We start from the raw sequence: 25,181 nt of genomic DNA, 5'->3' as shown, positions 1-25,181 counted from the left end.
TATGTACAATCATACATGCCATACGTCCCGGATTGTCCGGGACAGTCCCGGAAATGAAGAACTTGTCCCGCTGTCCCGGAAATCTGTCAAATGTCCCGGAATTTACAAAATCCATATATACATGTACCTTATCTTAGGCTTAACTGCACCTCGAATCTAGGTATATCTGCAGCGTCTCCATGACAATGCCTACCCGAATGCAGACTACGATACGTGTCAAAATCGATTAATTAACAGGGGTCCTGTTATCATATCGATTGTCTCACGTTCGCGGTCAAACCGAAAAGGCGGCATTGTTTAATGTGGTTGTTAATTTACTTTAATCTACTACGTCATTATTTCCCACTGCGTAAGGGCAAAGGATAGTTGTTCACACATCTGACTGTCCGGATTTTAAGTTGACGATCTACCGGTACTGTTTTGTTGTATTTGTTTTATTGTGATTGGTTGTATGTATTGTGAATTGATTTGAGTTGATGATCTAACGGTACTGTATTGTTGTATTTTTATTATATAAATGTTATAAATGAACAAAGGCGTATCAACAACTACGCGTTACACACCGGTCTTAATAACAATAACGCAGTGACGTCACCATCTATGTTTAGAACGCTTACACTGAAAACACGTGGCTTGTATCTAGTAACGGAAGTAGTAATGTTTAAATTGACGTTAATAGATCATGTGTATTTCGGATAGGCTTTCGAACTTTTGCAATTAACGATGCGAAACAAAAAAAAACGTACCAAAAATGCATATGTCTATAAATATCGCTACATTTTATACATGTCCCGGAAAATCGGCAAAAGTCCCGGACAATTTAACTAAATGTCCCGGAATTGGTCTGAAAAATTATGGCATGTATGTGTACAATGGAAAATTTCAAAGGGCCATTACTCTGTGAAAAATCATCCTACGAGAACTGGTTGATAATATGCACATCTCCTCTTGGTAGTGAAGCTTCCCATAAAGTTTCATTGAATTCCTGTCAATAGTTGCTGAGAAACAGCCCGCACAAAAATTGTGCACGGACGGACACACAGACGGACGGACAGACGAAGCAGCGACTATATGCTTCTCCCCAAACAAAATTTGGGGGAGCATAATAAAGAAAAAAAAAAGTAACCCTCAACTGGGCTCGAACCACTGACCCCTGGAGTAAAAGTCTATAGTTTAGACCACTCGGCAAACAGTCAACATTCAATGAGTGATGTATTTATACTTTATATAAGCAATCTTTGTAGAATCACAAAATATAACAACAACAACAGAACTCTCCAAATTATTCAATCCTTTCACGTTGCAACGCTTTATAATTTTCAGGTATTTAAATCGTTAAAAGATAAATATAATTGATAGTTTAGAGCATGGTAAATGTTCAGTAATACTGTTTCATCACAAATATCATAACTACAACAAAAATTTGAGAATCTGAAGCAACTTTATTTAATTTTGTCAATCTACCAAAACGTGAAAAGGCCCCTTTAATATAAGATTGCTTAATAAAAACATCTTAGTACAGAGAACTCTAAGATCTTTACTTTTGTTTAAAAAAAAAATGTGGTGCATTAAAAAAAAAGCGTGAAATGGATGAACAACATAGGGGCTAAAAATCTGGACCAAACTGGATTAAGTTACAAATTCCGGATGATAAGGAAAGTAAACCAATCAGTGTCACTGTAAAAATTTACCTCTGAAATGCATACATTGGTTTATTGGTTTATTTTCAAATTTTATTTGCGGCATCATGTCATTGCCATAAATGTTTTTTCAAAAGCCAGAGCTGCAATGAGAAGGCTTAATTTTGCAGACTGATAGTAACTTTGATATATTCCCTTGCAATTTTTGCCTGTGGCGATATAAAAATCCCTTTACAATGACAGAAATGACCTACTTGACTTGAAATGCATTGTTGGTGCCGCGATGGTCCAAGTCATGGCACAGACAGGCTACCAACATGCCAAATACCTCCAGGTCACTGAACGTAGGCACCAGGTTACCAGTCTGAAAACAAGCGCAGGGTTGTAACTAGCCTCTGGCCGGGGCCATCAAGCCCAGGGTTGTAACTAGCAGGGGCCATCAAGCCTAGGATTGTAACTAGCAGGGGCCATCAAGCCCTTGGCGAAGAAATTTTTTGCAGTGTGCCAAGAATTTGCTCTAATTTGACCAATTTTTTTCAAGATAAACATTTTGGGCAAGTTCATCACGATTGGATAAAAGATGTGGAATTTAGTGTAATAATTTGCTAAAAGTTGACGCCACACGACGCACATAGACCATCACAGGGTGATCTTGTTAGCTCAACACTAGCACATTTGGTCAGGTGAGATAAAAAGGTGGATGTCAGCACTTTTTATATATCTCTTTGTGGCAAATGCATCCTCAATTTTGTGTAGGCATGTTACTCTTATTAGTTATTTTAAGAACTCTGAAAAAGAAGTTCCCATAAAAAGAAAACACAATTATAATGAATTAATGACATTTATCTGAAAATGCAAAAAAAGAAAAACTTGAACATTTCCCCTCTGAAATGCAAATTCAATATGTTACATTACGAGAAATTCAACAATAATAAAAGCCACTGTTTCTCATCTTATTTTGTGTTGCCACAGAAACAAGTCCTATTATTGAGAAAATTCATGTGGAATATTTGCCTCAATTTGAACATATTAACTGCTTTGAACATAGTTGCACCTGTGTTTTGTTTTTAAAGAGAAATATATATAATGTCTGATCATTCTTCCCATGGTGTTTTTAAATTGCTTGACCGAGTATAACAGCTTTTGAAATATTGAAGTATGTAGTATAAACACTAATGTCTTCTTGTCAGATGCTTTAATTTGTCAAAAGAGAAATAAGCCTTTAATGTGCAGATTATTTCTTTTGGATAAACACAAAAGAAACCTCATGAAAGCAGGCACTCAGGCCATAAATATTCTAAGAATTTGTAGAATTCCTTTGATGACAAGGGAGAGGGAAGTATATAACAGGGGAGTATCTGACACAGCTAATGATAGCTTTTAACTCAAGAAGATTATATTGCAGACATTTTTTGATATCCATGGTTGATCAAGACTGACACAACAGGCTTATATTTCCCTTCATCAAAAGAATTTCATTTCATTAACAACAGTCGTCTTACATAAAGCATGGTGAACATGGTCTGTGTGACATTGAATGCATGCCGCCAGTTGTGGTAAGTCACAGGGCGATAGTTCTTTTTCACGCTACAGGTCCAGCGACACATAACCTGCAAACACGAGTAAAAGACAATGCTTTGAAATCATTCTAAGGAGTCAGCTATTTAAATGATGATTTTCAGAGGAATTTTCTATAATATGCTATTGGTAACTTAAATTACATTTCAAATAATGATAGTATTGTGCTCTTCCCTCATATTTATATTTGAAATATAACAGTCACAACACCAAACCACATTTTTAAACACAAATGTCTCAGTTATTTTATTACAAAACTCATACAACTGAATTGCTCCAATACTTACATCAAGCGGTATTTTGAATTTCGTGAGCAAGCCCGCTTCTTTAAACATGATGATGACACTCTTGAGCGTATCATCATCCGTGATCACAAGATCATTGAAGTCGTATGAATACAAGTTCATTTCCTTGCCCGGCGGCAACGCACTTTTCTGAAACATACAAACAAACAAAAACAGTTTTTGTGACATTGCCTTCTCTAAAAATTTACTAACAAACTAAGGCTTGAATAGAAATATTTTACTTTTTTTCTGTATTTATCTGTGATGTATTCACAAACAAATGACTGACCCTTTGCATGCTTGCAAATTTGTTGTCTGCTAAAATGTTGTCTGCTGAATTTTTTATATTAGCATTTTCATCGATTTTTTTCAAAGAATACTATCAGAATAGCAAACAGTTTGGGTCCTGATGAGACGCCACGTTTTGTGGCGTCTCATCTGGATCCAAACTGTTTGCAAAGGCCTTCAAAATTCGGTTCCAGCACTGAAAGAGCTAAATCTTCTGAAATATTTCAATAACTACCGCAAGCCTTTCGGTTTCCTCCCGTCCTGCTGTTGCATGGAAGGAGAGCACCTCAAGGGCCACAGTTTGCTTGGCCATCAGGCGACACGCGTTCTCATACATCTGACAGTTGTGAATGCCCAGCCCAGTGAAGATGGAAAATGCCTACAACATTTGAAAGAAATGTACAACACACCATGTGTCAATCAAAACAGTAATAAGATATGTTTGTAAAACATGTATGCCTCCCACTTGAAGCAAAGTTGTTCCTTTGACCTTGCTCTTTGATCTCTTGATATGACAAGACATATGTGGATAAAACACATATGCTCCCCCCCCTCTACTTTTCTTTTTCCAATTTGACATTTGCTTCTAAGTAGGTCCTTTACCTTTAGAGGTATGGAAGCCGGTGTTACACGTACACACAACGTCATGTTGTCTTAAGATGGTCTACATTTGTGCAATGCTACTTTAAAATCCATGGCAAAGTTATAGCTGTGAAAGGCATTTTTAAATTTGACCTTTTACCTCTAAGTGGGACCTTTACAATGGGGAAGGGATAAAAATGTTACACACAAAACCTTGTCTTAAAATGGTTTACATTTGGGCTGTGCTATTTAAAAATCTGTAAATAATTGGGAAAATTCAAGCTGAGACAGGCATTTTGAATGTGACCTTTGAACTCTATGTGTAACCTTGTTGTTTGAGGTAGAGAAACGGGTCTTACATGCAACACATCAACTTATGATGGCTGAGAAACATAAGTCATTGTGATTCTTCACTTTATGCCTTTATCGGTTAAGCATATTAAAATTGTTTTTTAGATGGGTACATTATGACTGACATGTCATCCACACAGCCTAAAAGAATGCTGTTTTATTGACATCCATAATGCAAATAGCCTAACTTTAATACTTTTACTATTGCAGAAGAAAAACTGCACAGGCTAACTATTTTGGAAAATTGCTTGCCCCCCCCCATCATTTTTTGAACCTCCCACATGCATGTGGGTGTTCACATATGTACACTGTCAGAGCAGCAGCTTACCTCAATAATATTTGCATCACTCTCATTAAAGGGGGCTCCATTGAGTTTGTTGATCAGCTGGGTGACAGCAGTTATCCTGCGCTCACTGTTGTACACAGGCATACACAGGATGCTCCGGGTCTTGAAGCCCTCCCCATCAGTGAACTGAACAATGGAAATCCTTATATTCATATCATTTAATACAAATGATGATGTCTGTGCAGCAGTTTATTTCACCAATCACAGGGAAACTTTATTTAACAGATATCATTGTTTATGCTTCATTTGGACGTTCTTAAATAGTAACCAGCTAGCATAGTAGATATAAAGTGCTGGACCACAAATGTGAGGATCCCATGTTTGATTCCCGGCTGCACCACAAAACTTATGGAGGGATTAGTCATGAAGTCCTTTCTATGGCCACTCTCCCACTTCTTCTGATTCAAACAGTGCAGTTTTAAGTTACTGGCATAAGTTTGTGCACTACAAAAAGTGGTACCCAGTTTACCCAGGAAAAATGTGAGTTGATTTACTGACGGCTGTAAAAAAACTGAAATAGTTTTGAAAACAGGTAAAAATGCAAATAAAATAAACAAGGATATCAGTAAAACTGATGGATGCTCCCCAATGATGCTTTGTCGATCGATGGTTTGTGTGGAAAAAAGTGTGACCTTGAGGAAATCTATTATTAGCCTCAGTAACCTTGACCCCAGTGACCTCAAACCTCATCAAAAAGGTAGAGGTCCATGCAAGGTACCTACATCCCAAATATATGAGATCTATAAAATATTGAAGGCGCTTTGAGAAATGGTAACAAAAGTGTGACGGAAGTAAGGAGCCCCAAACTGGCAACTATATGCTCCCCATATAATATATATATATGTGGAGCATAAAAACATCATAATTTTATACTGTCTCATAAATTTCAACAAAGAACTCAATTTTATAAGTTTCATGTTATATTGATTTTCTAAAATGGTGATTGTGGCACCATGAATGATTTATTGCAATAAATGCAGCGAACAGTATTTATTCCAGTATTGATTTCTAAACATAAGGACATGGGGGAATATCAATCAGTTCACAATTCATAGACAAATTTGAAGTGCATCGTTATATTGTCATTTAATGCATCAATATTTTTAGGACTTAAAAAAATGGTTCCTCAGGATGCATATGTTTTGAAACAAAGGTATTTATAAGTCATCAATAGGTTGCAGATATTTAAAGTCTATTTGTTTTGACAATAACAAACAGAATAACAGCTAACTGTGACTTTACTGAGAAAATTAGTGATAGCATTACATAAATCAGGAATCTTGAAAAGATGCGTAATTATTTGCTGATTAATATTCATTTTTCTTCTGACATAATTCTTGGAGTTCTTATCTACTAAACAATTTTTACACAACCTGGACAATATCTGGCCAAAAAAATAGGGGTGGTCTTTTTATAGATAAAAGTAGCTATGACCAAGTGAAAGTACCTTTCTACTATTACTTAATATACATATTGCCAAATGAAAAAATACATTTTTTTGATGATTTAAAACCATACACCTAGTTATGATTATTCAATATAGAGTCCTCCTATTTTAGTAACAAAATATTATGTTCAAGTTTATGGCATTTTGATGATGATGTGCAATCTACCAAACTAGAAAGGGTTCTTATGATGATTTTGGCTAAAACTGCAACAAGCTACGGTACAAAAATCCCTGATTACCTTCAAGGCTCTTTACTGTCTATTGACTATTCTATCAAATCAAGCAATTGACATTTTAAAAGCACTTTAAATAACGCTACAATCGTCCTTGCAAGGCAACTCACTGGTCCCTGTCCAAAGCGGCCATCTTGCTCCAAGTCCGCTATACATACAGTGGTCTCATTGAAGGCGGCAAAGCGAGCAATCTCTGCATTCTTTGAAGCAGACAAATAATTGGCGCTGAAAACATGTTCAAAAGTTATGACATTTTTGGTCAATCTATCAAGCCTTAAATACCATATTTAATGAACGTTTACTCGTGTTCATGAATATTTGGATAAATCAAGTCATTGGCACTGAAAATATGTTCACAGGTTGACCTCTTAGGTCAAGCCTAGAGTCCAATACATAATGATTCTCAATCGCATTTTTGTGGTAAATGTTGACCGCCCGTCTTGCCATGTATGTTCTGACTTATTGTTACTAGTGGTCTTCAAACTTATTTAGTATATTATAACTGGCGGCATTTTATTAAATACATCAAAAGCATTTCTTACCAAAACACGGATACAACCTCTCCTTCTTTAAGATAGGTAGAACCACCACACCGACTCCCAATGTATGTTTATAAAGGCGTCAGTTTTAGTAACAATAATGTCTTTTAATTGCACACATAGGTTATCAGCCTGTAATATGGCATTTCAACTCCACAAGTCTGTATCAGATGTTGTAATCTATGCAAGGCATTTCCTCTTTTCATTTCCATAGTATTTTTTTTAATTAATTGCAGTGCTGTATTATTACAAGTACCTTGCATATCATTAAACCATACAAAATTGAGTATAAAAGAACAATTATTATTATTTAATTCTCCTTTAGACCTACCTTTGAATTCTGATGTTGCCGCCATCTTTGGCATACAGGTCAAAAGCCTTGGCAAACTGGACATCCTGGAAATAAATTAGGACTGTATGCTGCTTTATTAAACAAATATGTACATAGAATACATAAATTCCTACCATGAAATGAGTTGTAAGTGCTAGACCACAATACCTTTGATATGCTGTTGGTAGAACAAGCAAATTCATTGAATTAATATTCCCTGCTAATATATTCTGGACAAAAAAAGTGTTATATTTGACACTCAAAAAAGCATTTCTTCAAGATACAAAGGGCCATAACTCCGTTATTAACAGATGGTGTACAATGCCATTTGGCGTGCATCATCTTCTTATCAATATATATACTCATACCAAGTTTCAATGAGATCCGCCAAAGCACTTCCAAGAAATGGCTCCGGACACAAAAGTGCCAGACGGACGGACGGAAAGACGGAAGGACGGAAAGACGGACAGATGGAAGGACAGACAACGCCAAAACAATATCCCTCCGCCAATGGCGGGGGATAATTAAACCACAAAACACAACAAGAGCCATGTTAACATGGCCATCCCCACCAAAATGTGTTTGCTTGTATACGAACATTTGTTTTAGTTTTAGAGAGTAGAATAATAAGTAAAGGGAGATAATTAAAAAACTACGGCCAATAGAGTTATGGTTCATGTTCACTGCACTTCTCCTAGTTTCCATCTGTTTATATTTCTAGTTTCAAGTAAATCCCTTCAGTAGATTTAGAGTTACTGGTATGCTCTCGACAAAAATTTACTTTGAAATTAAATAAAGGGAAATAATTCGAAAACAAAGGTAGATAAATTTATGGTTCTTAGTCACTGAATATCTCCTACTTGCCATCTTTTAATATTTAAGTTTCAAGTAAATTCCTTCAGTAAATTTAGAGTTATGCTCCGGACAAAAATTTACTTTAAAATTAAATAAAGGGAGATAATTAAAAAACTAGGGTAGAGCTGTTATGGTTCTTAGTCAATGCACTTCGTCATAATTGTCATCTGTTTATATTTCAGCACATCTAGAGTTAATTGCTCCGGACAAAAATTTACTTTGAAATTGTATAAAGGGAGAGAATTCAAAAACAAAGGTTGATAGAGCTATGGTTCTTGGTCACTGCACTTCTCTTAGTTGCCATCTGCTTATATTCTAAGTTTTAAGTAAATCCATTGAATAGATTTGGAGTTATGTTCTGGACAAAGTTTCGGACGGAAGGACGGGACCAATTACGTACATAAATTATGCCCTGCTTAATTATCCCCGCCGGAGGGGACAGGGCTTAATTCATGTTCATGAAGGCTCATCATGGATAACACTTTCCATGTTAATGTAATTTTAAGGTTATAGGAAATCATGTATATGAATCATAATCCAGCATGGGTTAAAGGTATTGTCCAAGATTAGCCTATCTGGTCACGGCTTGGATCTAGCCAATACTAAACGGCTTGGATCTAGCCAATACTAAACGGCTTGGATCTAGCCAATACTAAACGGCTTAGATCTAGCCAATACTAAACGGCTTGGATCTAGCCAATACTAAACGGCTTGGATCTAGCCAATACTAAACGGCTTGGATCTAGCCAATACTAAACGGCTTAGATCTAGCCAATACTAAACGGCTTGGATCTAGCCAATACTAAACGGCTTGGATCTAGCCAATACTAAACGGCTTGGATCTAGCCAATACTAAACGGCTTAGATCTAGCCAATACTAAACGGCTTGGATCTAGCCAATACTAAACGGCTTGTATCTAGCCAATACTAAACGGCTTGGATCTAGCCAATACTAAACGGCTTGGATCTAGCCAATACTAAACGGCTTGGATCTAGCCAATACTAAACGGCTTGGATCTAGCCAATACTAAACGGCTTGGATCTAGCCAATACTAAACGGCTTGGATCTAGCCAATACTAAACAGCTTGGATCTAGCCAATACTAAACGCACATGCAGTAAGCCAGGTTTTCCTAGAGAACAGCACCATTTTGAATTTTTTAACAAAAAAAATTGCACAAAATTATTGTCACATTTATAGCATTAAATTTATGTGCCAAAAAGACATGTTAATTATTACAGGGTTCATCATTACACACTTTCCCATTAACATCATAGGAAAGCTGTTAGCATGTCATGTTAATGTATTGTAAAATCCAGTTCAAACCTGAATTGTTTTTGTTTGTCCCTTTGTGGAAACAGCGGTTTTATCTTCATACATCTGATCTTTCTACAATGGAAAATAAAATTTTCCAATGATGACAATTTTTGCTGACAAACCTCAGGTGTTGGCTGATCACATGGGAAGCCAATATCATTTACAGACATCATTAGTCCCAGAACAGCCATATCATTTTATTGAGACTTTGATGATACATCAGATTCTCTTTCAGGTTCTCATTTTATGGCAGAAATTCACAGAAGGTAATGTGACACTCAGACTTATCAAGCCAGCAATATAGTTTGAAATGAATAAAGCCTCATTGTGTCACATGGTGAAAAAATAATATTTTGCATACACTGGATTAACACTGCAAGAAATGTTATTTAAAGTCAAGTTATCAAGATACTGTTAATATTACATGTAAACATGTTTATAAGAGCTAAATTTACCAATTAATTTAATTCCACCATATACAATATTTTACATTATTAATCAAAATTCTCGTCGTTGAATTGTAACATCTTCATAATTCATGACAAATAAACCTTGAAATTAAATCACATGTTACATTTCGCCCCATTGGTGCAAAAAGGTACCATGTGACATTGAAATTAGAAAGCACATGGTACCATGTGACATTGAAATAAGAAAGCACATGGTACCATGTGACATTGAAATAAGAAAGCACATGGTACCATGTGACATTGAAATAAGAAAGCACATGGTACCTTTTTGCACCAATGGTGCGATTTATTTATAATATCAGAAAAATAGGGTTAGTTATTGCTGCAAGTATTTGGAGGTTAGCACGATAACTCGTCTAAATGTGTTTTTATTCAGGAGAAACATTACTAGAATGAATACTAAGATTAGTAGGACTTGCTATATGAGTTAACATGAAAGGACAACATCAAAAGTCAAGTGGCTATGTTACAAATGATAAAATGCTGAAGATTTGGAACTGCAGTCATTATAAATAAGTTTTTTGTTTTTCTCTTTGGTGTCCAAAAATAATTCTTTGACTGAATTTGCAGACAAATTGCTGGTATCTAACTGTTTTATACAACTGTTGTTCTATTAAAAATTATGTATAATTTTGTTTAACATTTTGGAAATTGGTAGATAAGAACCCATGTTATAACATGCTGCATATCACAATAGTATACTGCACTGAACAAAGTTGTTTTATTGCTTTAATGGGGCTCGATTGGTTATTGTCGGCTCAGGTACTACTTATATATATCCCGGGTACTCTTAAGTATACTTACCGTACGTCTTTGATTATAAGACGGTCTGACTATAAGACGAGACCCCAACTTTAGGTCCCAGATCGTGGCCTCGCTAATAAGACGGGGCAATTTTTTAAGGTAAAAAATCGGTAAAATTTCAATAGTCAAAATTTGTTGGTCAGCCATTTTGTTAGTAAGTACAATACACCAAGTAAGCTCTTTGGTTTCTTTCCCTGAATTATGTCGTCCTATTTTAGTGCCCGGTTTATATGTATATTAATATTTTTTATTTTTGTTTTTCAGGTACTGGTACTCGACGTATATGGCTATATATAACACTTATTTTTGTATACTTACAATAAAATCATTGTATTATTCATTATCGCACATTGACAATGCAACTTCAACAAGAACAACAGAAGACAGAATTCGTTATATATCGATTGTATTTGTAGAGCATTTTTATTAGTTTGGCTTGATCATATACATAAAAAACGATATAATAATACAATAACAACATAACATACATAACATTCACCTAAAATCCATTAATGACGATTATGAAAATCGGTGCGTTATATCTCTGATTGTATGATTGCGATCTGTAAGTTTGCAACCTGAATCAAATTACTAAACAATTAATGTATGCATCATATTGACCTATCAAATACAAGGTAAGTCACTTTATCTTAATTAATTAGTGTTGGAGGTATAATGCCATCTGCGCCAAATTAAAACCCAATAAATGGCTTAATATCGTCTGTCAGTTAGTTGTTGGCTGTTTATTGCACCAAGCCATGTGTAAGCCAGTAAGAATCAGTACTTATATCAGTACTATGTAGCAATAAAACTGCGATTTAACGGCTAGATAACGGGTACACATGTTGATTGTCAGTCGGCAATAAACAAACTGTCATCTTTGACAATAGTGTTTGCACAACAATGGGAGTTTTACAGGAATTTGACGAGTGCTTTTTGCAACAATTATTACGGTGGTATTATTATTGTGGTATACTGGTAATTAGATTCCCTGTTTTCTGTAAACACTGAAACAAATAGGTGCTTTATTTTTGAAAAATTACAGATTTTGAAGAATGACGTTCGGTTACCCTGCATTCCCTGAAAATAGAACAAAATATGCAAAACATTATTCATCAAAATGAAAATGATTCATATAAATGAATAAACGTATATTGTGGATTTTTACAACAAACGCTTCCAAACTAATCAAATTCATGACATAAGCGACCTAACGCTGATTCGTCACCGCCACAGTAGAAACGATTTGCAGTAAATTGCTGCAAATAGAAAAAATAATAGAACACTGATAACAGTATTAACTAATTTATAAACATATGTTTAAATAAATCTATATTTTTAATTTTTATTCGATTATAAACTTGTGAGTATTCCAAACAGAGAGATAAACACATAATGATATAAGCGGCGTATCTGCTATCAAAACAAAAGTAGTTTGTTATCGTCAGCAGAAATACGGTTATCACGTCAGAAAAATCGGTAAAAACTCAGTTTTTTTCTGAGGAGGCTCTTATAAGACGACCCCCCCCACATTATGCCTTAAAATTTCAGGAAAAAAAAAAGCAAAGACGTACGGTATATGTACCTCGGGCAGGGGCGTAGCTGGGCTTACGCAAATACGCACATGCGTACGCTGTTTGGAAAAAGTACAAAATTAAAGTGATCGAAAAATGCAATAAAATGTGATGCCTAACCTGGGTTAGGCATATTTTCTATGCGAGAGATGTGTTTTCATATCGAAAACACTTACACTGTCTTAAAGTTTGTTTGTTTTTATCGACTTCATAGAAAACGCATGATGTAGCTACCATTTTCGAGGTCACGTTTCTTTTGGTGGTGACTATACATTACATTATCATCGACTGTGCTTTATCATTGTTTTCTTCTATGTATCCAAATGGATTGCTTACGAAGCAAGCGATTTTAAGAATGGCTGCTTATTTGATGTCGCCCCGTACAGAGATCTTTTCGACGGAAAATCAGACCAGCCAACATCCAGTACAGTCGTTCTGCTTCTAATTTATGGCGGACGAAGCCACTGATGCTGCCACTATGGAGCAAATGGCTCTCTGCCTTCGATTTTATGATGCATAGAAAGCATGTCTCCGGGAGGAGTTCGTTTGTTGGGTTTACCGAGTTCATGTCTACCACGGGCGTAGCTCTGGCTAATGCCTTCCTCGAGAACCTTCAAGCTCTTGGAGTAAACATTCAGAAAATGCGCGGCCAAGGTTATGATGGTGCGTCAAACATGTCCGAGAAACAGAAGGGGTCCAGGCTCGCATCCAAGCCATCGTCGCGAGAGCCGTATACACTTACTGCAGATTAATGCGCACTGGTTCAATCGCGCCACCAGTATCCTGTAGTCCTTCACCGTCTTTGTAGACTGTAGTATAAAAGTGTTCTTCTTACAGTCTCTGAGCTTCTGCACTCAACCGCTAGGGTCAATCCGTATACATTCAGACAAAGGGAGAAATTCGGATTCCCAAGGACACTAAATCTGTTGTGAATGTAACGTAACGTTATTAGCCGCGCCGCGCTTAAGTGTATCACGTCCCTGACGTCACGCCATATTTGTTGTTGTTTATATACGTCATTGTTTATATTTGAATCTGAAGTAAAAGGAAGAACCTGAACGCACAACGCTTTGTACCTCTATTATCCCACACGATCGCGATATTGGTGCCGTGACCAAAAATGAATCTACAGAAAATACAGATACAGAGAGAGGGTCACCGCCGTTTCATTGAGAAATATTTGGAGAAAATCGAACAATCTAAGGAGAACGATTCATTGACCGATTTTCACGCTATTCTCAAAGCTATCGAAGCGAAAGTCACGATTCTAGAGACACTGAATGAGAAAATACTTTCACAGACGGAGATAGATGGATTGGAGGAAGAAATTTTTCAAACAGACACGTATTCAGCAGAACTGGATATCCAGCTGTGTCGCTTACAAGCTTTCCGAGATCAACAGGAGAAGAGAGCAGCCCCGCATACTACCGATCTACCACGAGATGACCAGAGAAATTCAAGTAATCAGCAGCGCAACAGCAATGGTTTGAACCCAGACGCTTCTTCTTTCTTTCCCGACAGAACTGTGATGCCAGGAAGTGTGGCGGCGAACTCTAACAGCCTGGCTCCCGGCGATGTTGTACTGAAGATAGGAAACGTGAACGCCACGAACATCAGCCACAACGAGGCCCAGGAGGGGGTCTGCGGGGCCACAAACATCCTGCAACTCACAATCAAGAAAGGTCCCGGAAAAAGCGCCTCTATGTCACCCACGCCCATCGGGTCCGGTCAGTTTTCGACCCCTCTGGAGAAACGTGATAAATACTCTACACTTCCAGATTATCGTATCGGAACTGGGTACCAAGCACTTAATAATGTATCTAGTGGATATAATAACGGCCAAGAAAGTAGTGCATATGACATGTGTCAGTTGGAACAAACTCCGCCAATGTCTGGGCAACAATCACAACATAATAAGTACCCTTATATGTCGAAATCTGGTATTCAGTTACAGTTGAATCCACCAACTCAAATTGATATACGAAATGACAACAGCTACAACCAAAGAGGAGATTATAACGATGGTGGTAATTACAGTCAGCCAATGTCGCATGTGCAATATACGAACGGAAATAGGACTGAGTCTCCGTATCAAAGGCAAACATCGGTATGTTCTAATCGTCAAAATCCTTATTCAGGTCACCCTCAAAGTTATTTTAAAAAACCTACTCCATTTTCTCCCGGTTGTGCAGATAACTTCACCGACAACAGCCCACAGCATCCACGTGCTCAAAGGCAGACGTCGTCCGGAAGTCAGCCAGTTGGTAATGTGTACGACGCGACAATTAGCCCTGGCTTTCAGTCCTGCTCTTACATGTCAGACGAACCTCCGCCTACCCCACCCCCACCTGACCTATCAACCGACTCGTTCCTTCAAGCGTTCCGGAGATTTGCCAGCCGAAAGTCGTTGCCCACGGTGATGGTATTAGACAATGCTACGACATTTCTTGCTGCTTCCAATCACCTTAAGTAGCTATTCAACTACCAAGTCGTACAAGAAGAACTTTGCAGAAATGGAACAGAGCGGCGATTTATTCCCAAAACGTACAACGTGCAAACTCTAACCATTAGAGACAGTCAATGATATTGAATAGAAACTATTTAAGTATTAAAAGTTAAACGCGCAATTGTGATTGAAATACTGAAATAGACAGCTAAGTGTACATGTAATTGAAATACGAGAGACAGTTAAGAAATTGTTATTCAGAAACTGAGTGATAAACATTTGATATTCATTTCAAATCAACGTGTATACTTGTGATCAAATTAGTGTTTCTGCAATCTTACGATTGTCACGAATGATTCAGGATTTCATAAGTAATGATACATATTCTCCTCTGATTGTAAATAATTGTCACTTTTCGCTGCCCCCAGAATGTTGTGAATGTAACGTAACGTTATTAGCCGCGCCGCGCTTAAGTGTATCACGTCCCTGACGTCACGCCATATTTGTTGTTGTTTATATACGTCATTGTTTATATTTGAATCTGAAGTAAAAGGAAGAACCTGAACGCACAACGCTTTGTACCTCTATTATCCCACACGATCGCGATAAAATCTAGCTCCAGGCCTACAGTGCTTTGATTTCATATTGAAGGTGAGCGAATTAACAGACGATCTTGTTCAAGAGATTTTCACTGAGTTCGAGCCGGACCTTGAGGTTGACGATGTAACATTTGCCAAGGAGTGTAGAAGGTGGAAGGCGAAGTGGCAGATTTTATATCTCCCAAGCCATTCAAAACCCTCGAGTCAGCTCTTACCCCCGCAACAGAAAACTCCTACCCCAATGTTCGAAGATGTCTCCTCGTTCTGCTCTGCATGCCAGTATCAACAGCAACAGCGGAGAGGTCTTTTTCTACAATGAGACGGGTGAAGACATACCTTCGTAGCACCATGGGAACGGAGCGCATGTTCGGTCTCGCCCTGTTGAATATACATCGAGAGCGAGAGATCGATCTGGAAGAGGTCGTTGACGTATTTGCCATACGAAAGAAGCGCCGTTTGGGTTTTTTATTTCGTGTGTAATGTAATGCATGTAATACAGGAGACCTTGCATTAATAAGAATGTATTTAAGTTTACGTGTATTGTTTTTTTTTAAGTATTCTGCTATAGGTAAAGAATACAAGACGAGATGTAAGTGACTAGAGTTATCGAGTAAATATGATAGAAATAGTTGCTATCTAAAAGATGGATATTTTGCTGTATTATGTCTCTGTACTTGTGTTTTAACAATAAAAATTAAGCTTTAGTTACTTTCATCCAAAAGTGTTATCTTGTCCTATCTTATACCATACCATATCATGGTTTTATTTAGACATCCATTAAATGACATACCCCGACAAAATTCTGGAATAAAATCTTGAAGGAAAATCACATGTTTTAAAATCGAAGATAAATTGTATCATATCCGAGTTTATCCCGCCATATTTTCACTATGATATTGTTTGAAACCTCTCTAGAATGCACGTACGGCTTCGGAGAGAAAAAAAATACGGGTGAGCATGCCCCCGGACCCCCCTAGCGTGCCATTTGCGTACACTGAAAATCAGCCCAGCTACGCTCGCCGGGTACGGTAAATATACTTGAAAGTACCTGGTGGATATAAGACTGTACCCGAGTTGAATACTCTGCCCAAAATCTGATGTCATAAAATGTGTCTTGTTCTGACAAAACTGGGCATAATGCATGTGCGTAAAGTGCCGTCCCAGATTAATCAGGGACAACACTTTCCGCTTCAACTTGGTTTTCGGTAAGAAAGGACTTCCTTCAAACTAAAAATACCATAAAGCGGAAAGTGTCGTCCCTGATTAGCCTGTACGGATTGCACAGGCTAATCTGGGACGGCACTTTACGCACAAGCATTAATCCCAGTTTTCTCAGAACAAGACACATATGTGCTACCGCTTAACGTAAAAAGATATTTCTTAACTTCTATTTAAAAAAACTACATCAACATGCTTTTTGAGTATGAGTTCAAATAATATACAGGCTATTTTAAAGAATATTGACATAAATGTGAACATAATTAATTTAAAATCAAAATAGCCAACAACGACTGATTTAGCGTTAAAATTGGTACATTTTAGTATATTTAGCGTACCTGGGGTACATGTAAGTATACTTAACAGTGCCCGAGGTACATGTTAGTAGTAACCAAGCCGACAATGACCAATCAAGATTCCATGGGCAGCCCGGTTACATCTTGGTTTAGTTATTGGATGCTTCTAAACATAGCTATCCCAATATCTGATAATCCCCTGCAGACAAGCAAAGATAAGACAGAATAAAGTGACAACATAATATTAATAGTCATATTTTTATGCAAACAAAGGTGGTTACTTTGTAACATATGCAAGCTGTATGTAATGGTTAATAATGATTAACTAAAATATGGAAGTAATATGATTGCATAATTATACATAAATAGACTTAAAAAAACATTGAGTTACCTGTCTAAAATTCCTTATATAGTGATGCACTGACAAATAATGCGGCTGAAAGGTGCAAAACCATACATGTAATGTTTTGGGTTGGAAACACTAGGAGGTTATAATTTAACACATAGAACAAGAGCTGTGTTTGTGAAACATAATGCCCCCAACTGCGCTTTGAAGCCGCACAGCAGCTATTTTAGAAAAAAAAAGGACTTTGACCTTGAAGGATGACCTTGACCTTTCACCACTCAAAATGTGCAGCTCTTGAGATACACATGCATGCCAAATATCAAGATGCTATCATCAATATTGCAAAAGTTATGACCAACCTTTAAGTTTGGGGACAGACACACACATACAATGACAGACAGACACACAAGCCAAAAACAATATAACCCCCCCCCCCCCCGATCATTTGATCCGGCGGAATACAAATCCACAAAACTTCATTGTTTTGGATCATGCATGCCAAACATGTTTGTTCATTCTTGAAATTGTCTGCAGCAGACATTGCATTTTACTAGTATAAGTTCATATTCCTGACATTCAGGAAAAGCCATGTTTCCTGACATTCAGGAAAAGCCATGTATAAACAATGTCCCTACAAAAATATTCCTTGCATAATTTTACATGCATAGAAATATTTCGGAAAATAATCTAGCTGCAGTGACAGCTGAGGAATCTAAGCATAATTTTATGTTATATCAGTACTGAGCTATCTGTCATCTGCTGCAACTCTGCATTTACATTTAGATTCTGTTTTAATAAATGTCAACCAGTAGTGTCTACTGTAATGCAGTCTGACAGACATGCGCCTTACATATTCTGTGAATCATTAACAACAATTTTCAACTGTGAATACTGCAATACTGAAAATAGTCCAAGCCATGTTGCTACCTTTTAGCAAGTACAGAAAATGTACAGAAAATGAAACTTACAAAAAGCAGCGCTTTTAAATGTTTTAAATGTTGCTTTATAACTTATTAATTTTAAAGGCTACAATAGCATTTCAAACTGAAACACAATGTAATACTGCAATATTAATGGTTTTCAATTGCAAGCCAGTGCTTTCCACAGGCCATTTAAAATGGTGCCTTTTTGGGTACTTGAATTTCAAAATCAGAGTCAGCGGGTCGCTTAAAATTAACCAATAAGGGTATTTTATAATAATTGCATAATTGCAACAAGCCATTCTTAAGATCAAAGCAATATAGACAACGCCGAATATTTTGAGAGCAGATTTACAATCCTCTGTCAATTACATGTATCGCTTTACCCAACTAAACCCCGTCTAAAAGCGGAGCGTTGTTGTATTTGAATATTAATACTGGCCAATGAGAGCGCACGCTTTGCATGAGCGACAGAACTCGTAGGATTTTAATACCTCCCAGGGGTTTTTTTTACTAAGAAAGTGACGCCGATATTCGGCGTCTTCCCCTACCAGAATTTTTCCCCTAAAAATACCATTTCCCCTCCAAAAATATAATTTTTCACCAAAATATAATATTTTACCCTCAAAGAATTTTTTTTTTTCTTTTGGGAAGTCGACGCTTATCCAATTTGTACCATGTACAACGATCTCTCTCTCTCTCTCTCTCCCGACGAACACTCAAATCTGGGAATCCCAGTGATTCTATATATAGCTCTTAAATTACGTCATGGAAACCGGGCAACTAATCGTATTAATCATGTGACTATTTTACTGGATTCCGGTCTTGCGCGAGAAGGGTGTTTCGTCAATTAATTACCGGAAACCAGTCGAATTTTCATCCGGGTTATGTGAAAGCCAAGATATAAACGTTAAAACAGAAAAAGTCTCACAATTGGCGTTCATACACGAACAAAATAAAACGTTCGGACTCGGAAAATATTAATTGCGTTGACGTATTTTTTAAGAATGAATCATCAAAAACCGTTGAAACCCAGCAGGATTCGGAGGTACATGTAATCAACATCGATTAATACTGTCGGATTATTGTGAAAGTGAAAGTAGACAATCGGCAGCTGCCGCACCTTTCCCTTCCAATACTGTAGCAGATCTAGATCGTCAACCCATTCATCATGAAATTGAAATCACAATATTGACATCGTTCCCCGGCCCAAGTTGAAAACATTTCCCATTATTAGATCTACCCCTGCAACTTTATTTAGGACTTTGACTTTAATATCATACTTGTTCATGTGTTTAAGAACAAAAAGGTCAGAGACATGACTCTTTTTCTAAAAAAAAACCTGAAGTCTGTAGGTCAGTTATAGACATTGAAATGAACAGTTTTTATTTTTTCCCCAAATATGTCTCTTTCGCGCTCGATTTTCCCCTTTTACCCAGCGTCCAGCGTCTTCCCCTTTTTCTAAAAAAAACCCCTGCCTCCAGAAAAAAAATCATGCAGACAACAAGTGATGTAATTCATTACACACAACAATAAATGTTTTGTTGAATTTTCAAAGCATAATTAAATTTGAATCCAAACTCAATTCCAAATTTTAATGTTAACACGACATTTACAAATTCTAGCTTCAAATAAACAGTTCTTCATCTATTTCATGTTTTTTGTGTTGTTCCTTTGTCTCAATTAAAAGCCCGCGAAATAATGCAGACATGTAAAACGTCACATGGAAAGTGTGGGTGTATTTATTGTTGTATAAAAACGCAAACAGCACGTCAGGCGATTTATGCATGTTCTTATGGAAAACTCCCGTTCCACTTAGTCGTTGTTTCATCAAATCTTTAAATAGTCACATATGCCAAAGTTCTTTTGATACTTAAGAAAAATGTTGATGTGTATACAATTCTTGAGCACTTGTTGCCTCAATATTTACCAGAAGTTGCTTTTAAAAATGGAATATAAGGGATTATCAGGTAATGAATAGCGACTGGAAAACAAGTTGGTATGCAATAATTCATAGCCAGGTTCATACGGATGTATTGGGGAAATGATCGAGTTGGGATTATGAGTATCTATACATGAAAGGGTAACAGTGTTTTTCTTTCACTTATAGGGGAATGGTGGCGGGGCCCGTCCAAAGGGGAAAAAATGCGTCGTTTTTTAGGAAAAGGGGAAAATTAAAAATTCACTTGTTTATATGTAATGATATTTATTATATTAATACACATGTTTGTATGAATAAAATATTCACAGCTGAATGTCTTTGTCCTTTTTCTTAAAATTAAAATATATATCAATGATTTTTTCAACATAAGTTTCAGACAGTTCAGCCTTCATGCACAGTCTCAGTTTCTTAGCCATTTGAGTCTAATTGGGATTTATAAATCGATAAAATGGCAAATTTGAGCATTTTTTATCAATAAAATGGACCAAAATGGAATGATTTTATCAACAAATATTTACACAATATAGATACATCAGGCCTTTTCTTTGCCATTTTGGGAGAAAAATGCAATTAATGTGAAAAGTCCACTGATTTGGGAAAAACTATTCAATACAACTCTTTTAAATAATTCAAAATAATATAAATTATAGTTATATACTTTTTGTTAGTTGTTTATGAAATAAATTTGAGATATATTTATCATGATTATGAGACAGTTCTTTCTAAAAAAAAAATTTTTTTTTTTTTTTTTTTTTTTTTTTTTAAACTTCTGGAGGGGATTTTTTTTACAAAATGGAGGAAAAATATATACTCTTTTTTTAGGAGAATCGGGCCGAATATCGACCCCGAAATTGCCATAAAAAACACTGGGTAAAATCAATTAAAAAATGTTGTTATCAATGACTTTAAAGCTGCTTTTTTTTTTATTTCAAGGGTCATACATAAATGTAAAAAAAATTAAAAGATGAGGAGGCTGCACTCCCTAACCACCCTTTAACAGCCCCGGGCATCTGAAAAAAATCCTGTGGAAAGCACTGTTGCAAGCATTGTGTTTCCAACAGTCTGCACTTTTAAATACTAACTTTATAACAGTCAGTACTTAATGCTGTGCTCAATATTGTAAATGAAACTTCTTGACATGATTATGTTCGAGACAAAGTCTTCCAATGTTTTTTAATTTCTGAATATCTTCAATGGTCAAATGAGTGTATTTGCTAATAAAATTGTCAGATGATAGATACATGCAGGGGTTTTTATCTGATTTTGGGGAAAGGGCCTGGCCTTTTTTGAGGGGAAAAAAAATCACGCAAAATGCCGGATCTTGGGGAAAAAAATCACGCCAAACTCCGGATTTTGGGGAAAATAAGGAAAGTCTTAAATAATCAATTTAACATATTTTACTGTTTTTAAAACAAATTCAAGGCAACAGATAATTTAATTATGCAATACGTTCTATTTTCTACCCTGGATCAGGTTAACTTAAAGTATTTAAAGAAATGAAATCTGGGGGAAAATTTACCTTCTGAGGGGAAAAAAAATCCGAGAGGAAAGGGCTGTTTTTCGGCGGGTCTCAAAGAAAGAAAAAAAAACCTGACATGTAACACAGCACATCCTTAATGTTAACGAATTTAACATGCAAAGTTACTGTTGAGAACTTATTAAACACAAAAGTGAAAAAGAAACAGCCAGGAATACCATAATTAATATTTATTAACAGATATTTTGGTTAATAGTCTTTACTAAGAGACTCAAATCCATATTATGTTACTAGGTTTTATAATCTCTAATTTATAAATGATCTTCCCAAACTCCAATACACTAGGCAGAAAAAAACCTTAATTGTGAAAAATAATTCATAACCAGGATGCTGAACAAGCCGTAAGGGCCAGTATTTTAGACCCAGACTGATGGAATCCTCCCTGTAAAACATGGAACTAGACCCAGACGGATGGAATCCTCCCTGTAAAACATGGAACTAGACCCAGACTGATGGAATCCTCCCTGTAAAACATGGAACTAGACCCAGACTGATGGAATCCTCCCTGTAAAACATGGAACTAGACCCAGACTGATGGAATCCTCCCTGTAAAACATGGAACTAGACCCAGACTGATGGAATCCTCCCTGTAAAACATGGAACTAGACCCAGACTGATGGAATCCTCCCTGTAAAACATGCAACTCAGCTTATTAAATTCCAATGATTTTTTTTTGCTCTTATTGTTCCCCTTTGTATACTGCATGCTTGCAAATTTGATTTTTTCACGACAGAAGCCATTTCCACGGAAATGTATTTGGAAAGATTCAAAAGAATTGTTTACCTTTACATACAATTCCAATAATTTGAGTTTGGTAGAGCTAGTTGAGTCAGAATTCTTTGACAGATTTGTGTGTGGTTATTGTGGTTAAAGAGATACAGATCTCTAAGCTAAGTAAGGAAACACACAGTTTTAGTGTGTCAATAATTTTCAAAACAAAGCTACATTGTAGTATTTCACTCGCGAGTACCTCTTCTAATCTGCACAGAGATGATGGCTGAATTTTAGATGCAAGTCTTTTGAACAGTGAGGAATAGGTGCCTGTCAACTTCAATGCACCCCACTGCAGTCATGGAAACACAGTATCATACAACAAAATGATGGAAAGGAGGTGACTGTGCAGGGGCACATTCTTGCACTTGAGAGAACTTTCTCTCATTTCACATGAGCCATTCAACAACAAGATTTGTATCAATGACATCAGTGGTGTTATTGGGGAAAAAAACTTTGACAACATTGTAACATAATTACGTATCGTTGTTCGTGGAGAACACACAGTAACAACCAAAGTTCATTTCTGTTTTAATCGAGATTTATTTCTGTAAAATAATTTCTAACACAACGCTACTAATGTTCACAATGCTTCTAATGTTCATGAAGTACGATTTTACAGCGTGGCGGCCAACATGGCCGCCACGTCAAGAAGACGTGACAACTCTCCAAGTTCTTTTCCAAATCTAACCGCAGAATGAATTTCTTACAATAACCACACAATATTTTATTCTCAGGAAAATAAACATAAAATTTGGATATGTCTTATCCCATTCTTGGTTGGTTAACTGTTCTCTTCCCCCAATTTTCAAAACCCACCCCTTCGAATAACCCTTGTTGATTGGATGGATCGCTTATGTGCCTACCACATGTCACAGCAAAAGAGTGCAATATACAATTATCACTTTGGGAACAGGAGACCTCATTTCATTTACATACTTGATCATACAAACAAATGCTCTCTATGGACAAACCCACATTGGTAATATGAAACCTAACACTTCTATAATCGATTATGCAAACCCCGATACACATTTGATACACATTTAATCAGAACTTGTATCGTTATGTTTCTTGAGAAATTGGAATTACCCTTATATAATTATCATATCTGAATTATGTATTGGTTTGAAGTAATGTTGACCTACGAGCCAAATTGTTAAGACTAAGACCATGTCAACAGATGTTTGACGGAAAAGGTCGCCGTGGTGTAATGGATATGGTGTCCGCCTAGCGACCGGGAGGTCACGGGTTCGATCCCCACCGCGGGAGCGTTCTTTAGATCTCCCCCAAAGACACCAAGTACTGGTTCTAGGCCCAGGAAACGGACTCGAGAGCGTTTATATAAGCCTTTGGCTTTCGATGCAATCGAGCTAAAATAAATAGGTTTAAACTAACAGATGTTTCCGATAATTGAACTTCATTGGAGAAATGAAACCATACTTCCATAATCAATTTTTCAGATTTCATTACATACCCCATCCGAAGACATCTGTTATGTTAATTCCTAAATACCCACAACATACAGCTACTTTACAAGACGAACTCTCAAATAGTTTGACCACTTTAACTTTTTAACTTCTGTTTACGTATATGATAGAAATATTGATGTAAATAACCTTTCAACATTTTCTTACATATTAGTAATTATAACAGTTACTAATTAATTACTCAAACATATTATTAAAATATTTCTCTATTATTAAATCTATCTGTACTTAAATTTCTATCATAAGAATAAACAATATGCATACACCGTTATGTCACAACATTTTTTGCAAATGAAACTTATACATTGTTTTGTTATAGCATTTTAAAGCAAAGGCAAATAACTAGATATTATGTACCATTAAATTTGAAAACAATGAACAGAAATAATAGTGTAAACCTGAAACATGGTTTTGGGGGAAAAATAGTTTTTGTGTTAAAAATCTCGTATGTAAATACAGATGTCAAGTATTTGACTTTTAATGGCTTTAAGTTTTGACTGACAGAAAAAAAACATAGATAAACAACATAATACTATAAGGGGATCCAGAACCTGTCTCTAAAAATACACCCAAATTAAATTCAGAAGCAATGCTTGTTTTAGAGAATGTTTGTTCCAACAATTGTTTCTTTGTAGTGGTCTTTAACGACAATATTTGGTTACAGTATTGAAATCATACAAACATACAGTCTCAGCAAATGTTTTTTGGCCCTGGAACAAAGCTAGCAAAACTGAACAAGATCCAGGAAAAAAAAACCGTAATACTCAGGCCCCATGGTCGGTAAATTTAATTCAGACTTACTAATAATTAGATGTTGACATTTGGGGCCAATGATTTTAAGAAGATTACAATCCTTGTGTTCTGAGAAATTGTTTGCAATTTTCGCAGAGAGAGCACTTATAAAATCTATTTCTTCCAATCTAGATAATATAGAGTAAATGGAATTTGTATGCACCGTTGGCTCAGAAAATAGGCAG

At 36.3% G+C, this 25,181-nt stretch overlaps 1 protein-coding gene across 5 annotated transcripts in view; it reads right to left on the bottom strand.

Annotated features, from left to right (window-relative positions):
* Positions 1 to 25,181, bottom strand: part of LOC127871152 (cGMP-specific 3',5'-cyclic phosphodiesterase-like) — an 88,865-nt gene that overhangs the window by 27,083 nt on the left and 36,601 nt on the right. For 4 of the 5 annotated variants that reach the window (XM_052413878.1, XM_052413879.1, XM_052413876.1 and 1 more), the window contains exons 6-13: positions 9,801 to 9,863; positions 7,620 to 7,684; positions 6,860 to 6,974; positions 5,052 to 5,195; positions 4,026 to 4,169; positions 3,506 to 3,652; positions 3,143 to 3,250; positions 1,895 to 2,004 (exon numbers count right to left, since the gene is read on the bottom strand). In XM_052413878.1, coding sequence (XP_052269838.1) covers positions 1,895 to 2,004; positions 3,143 to 3,250; positions 3,506 to 3,652; positions 4,026 to 4,169; positions 5,052 to 5,195; positions 6,860 to 6,974; positions 7,620 to 7,684; positions 9,801 to 9,863 — 896 coding nt within the window. The remainder of the gene's footprint in view (positions 1 to 1,894; positions 2,005 to 3,142; positions 3,251 to 3,505; positions 3,653 to 4,025; positions 4,170 to 5,051; positions 5,196 to 6,859; positions 6,975 to 7,619; positions 7,685 to 9,800; positions 9,864 to 25,181) is intronic. The other variant, XM_052413881.1, reaches the window with a different exon arrangement.

Source organism: Dreissena polymorpha, chromosome 3 (genome assembly GCF_020536995.1).
Source record: "Dreissena polymorpha isolate Duluth1 chromosome 3, UMN_Dpol_1.0, whole genome shotgun sequence".
Classification (NCBI taxonomy): domain Eukaryota; kingdom Metazoa; phylum Mollusca; class Bivalvia; order Myida; family Dreissenidae; genus Dreissena; species Dreissena polymorpha.
Note: the sequence above shows the minus strand (reverse complement) of the source record. Positions and strands in the feature narration are given on the sequence as shown.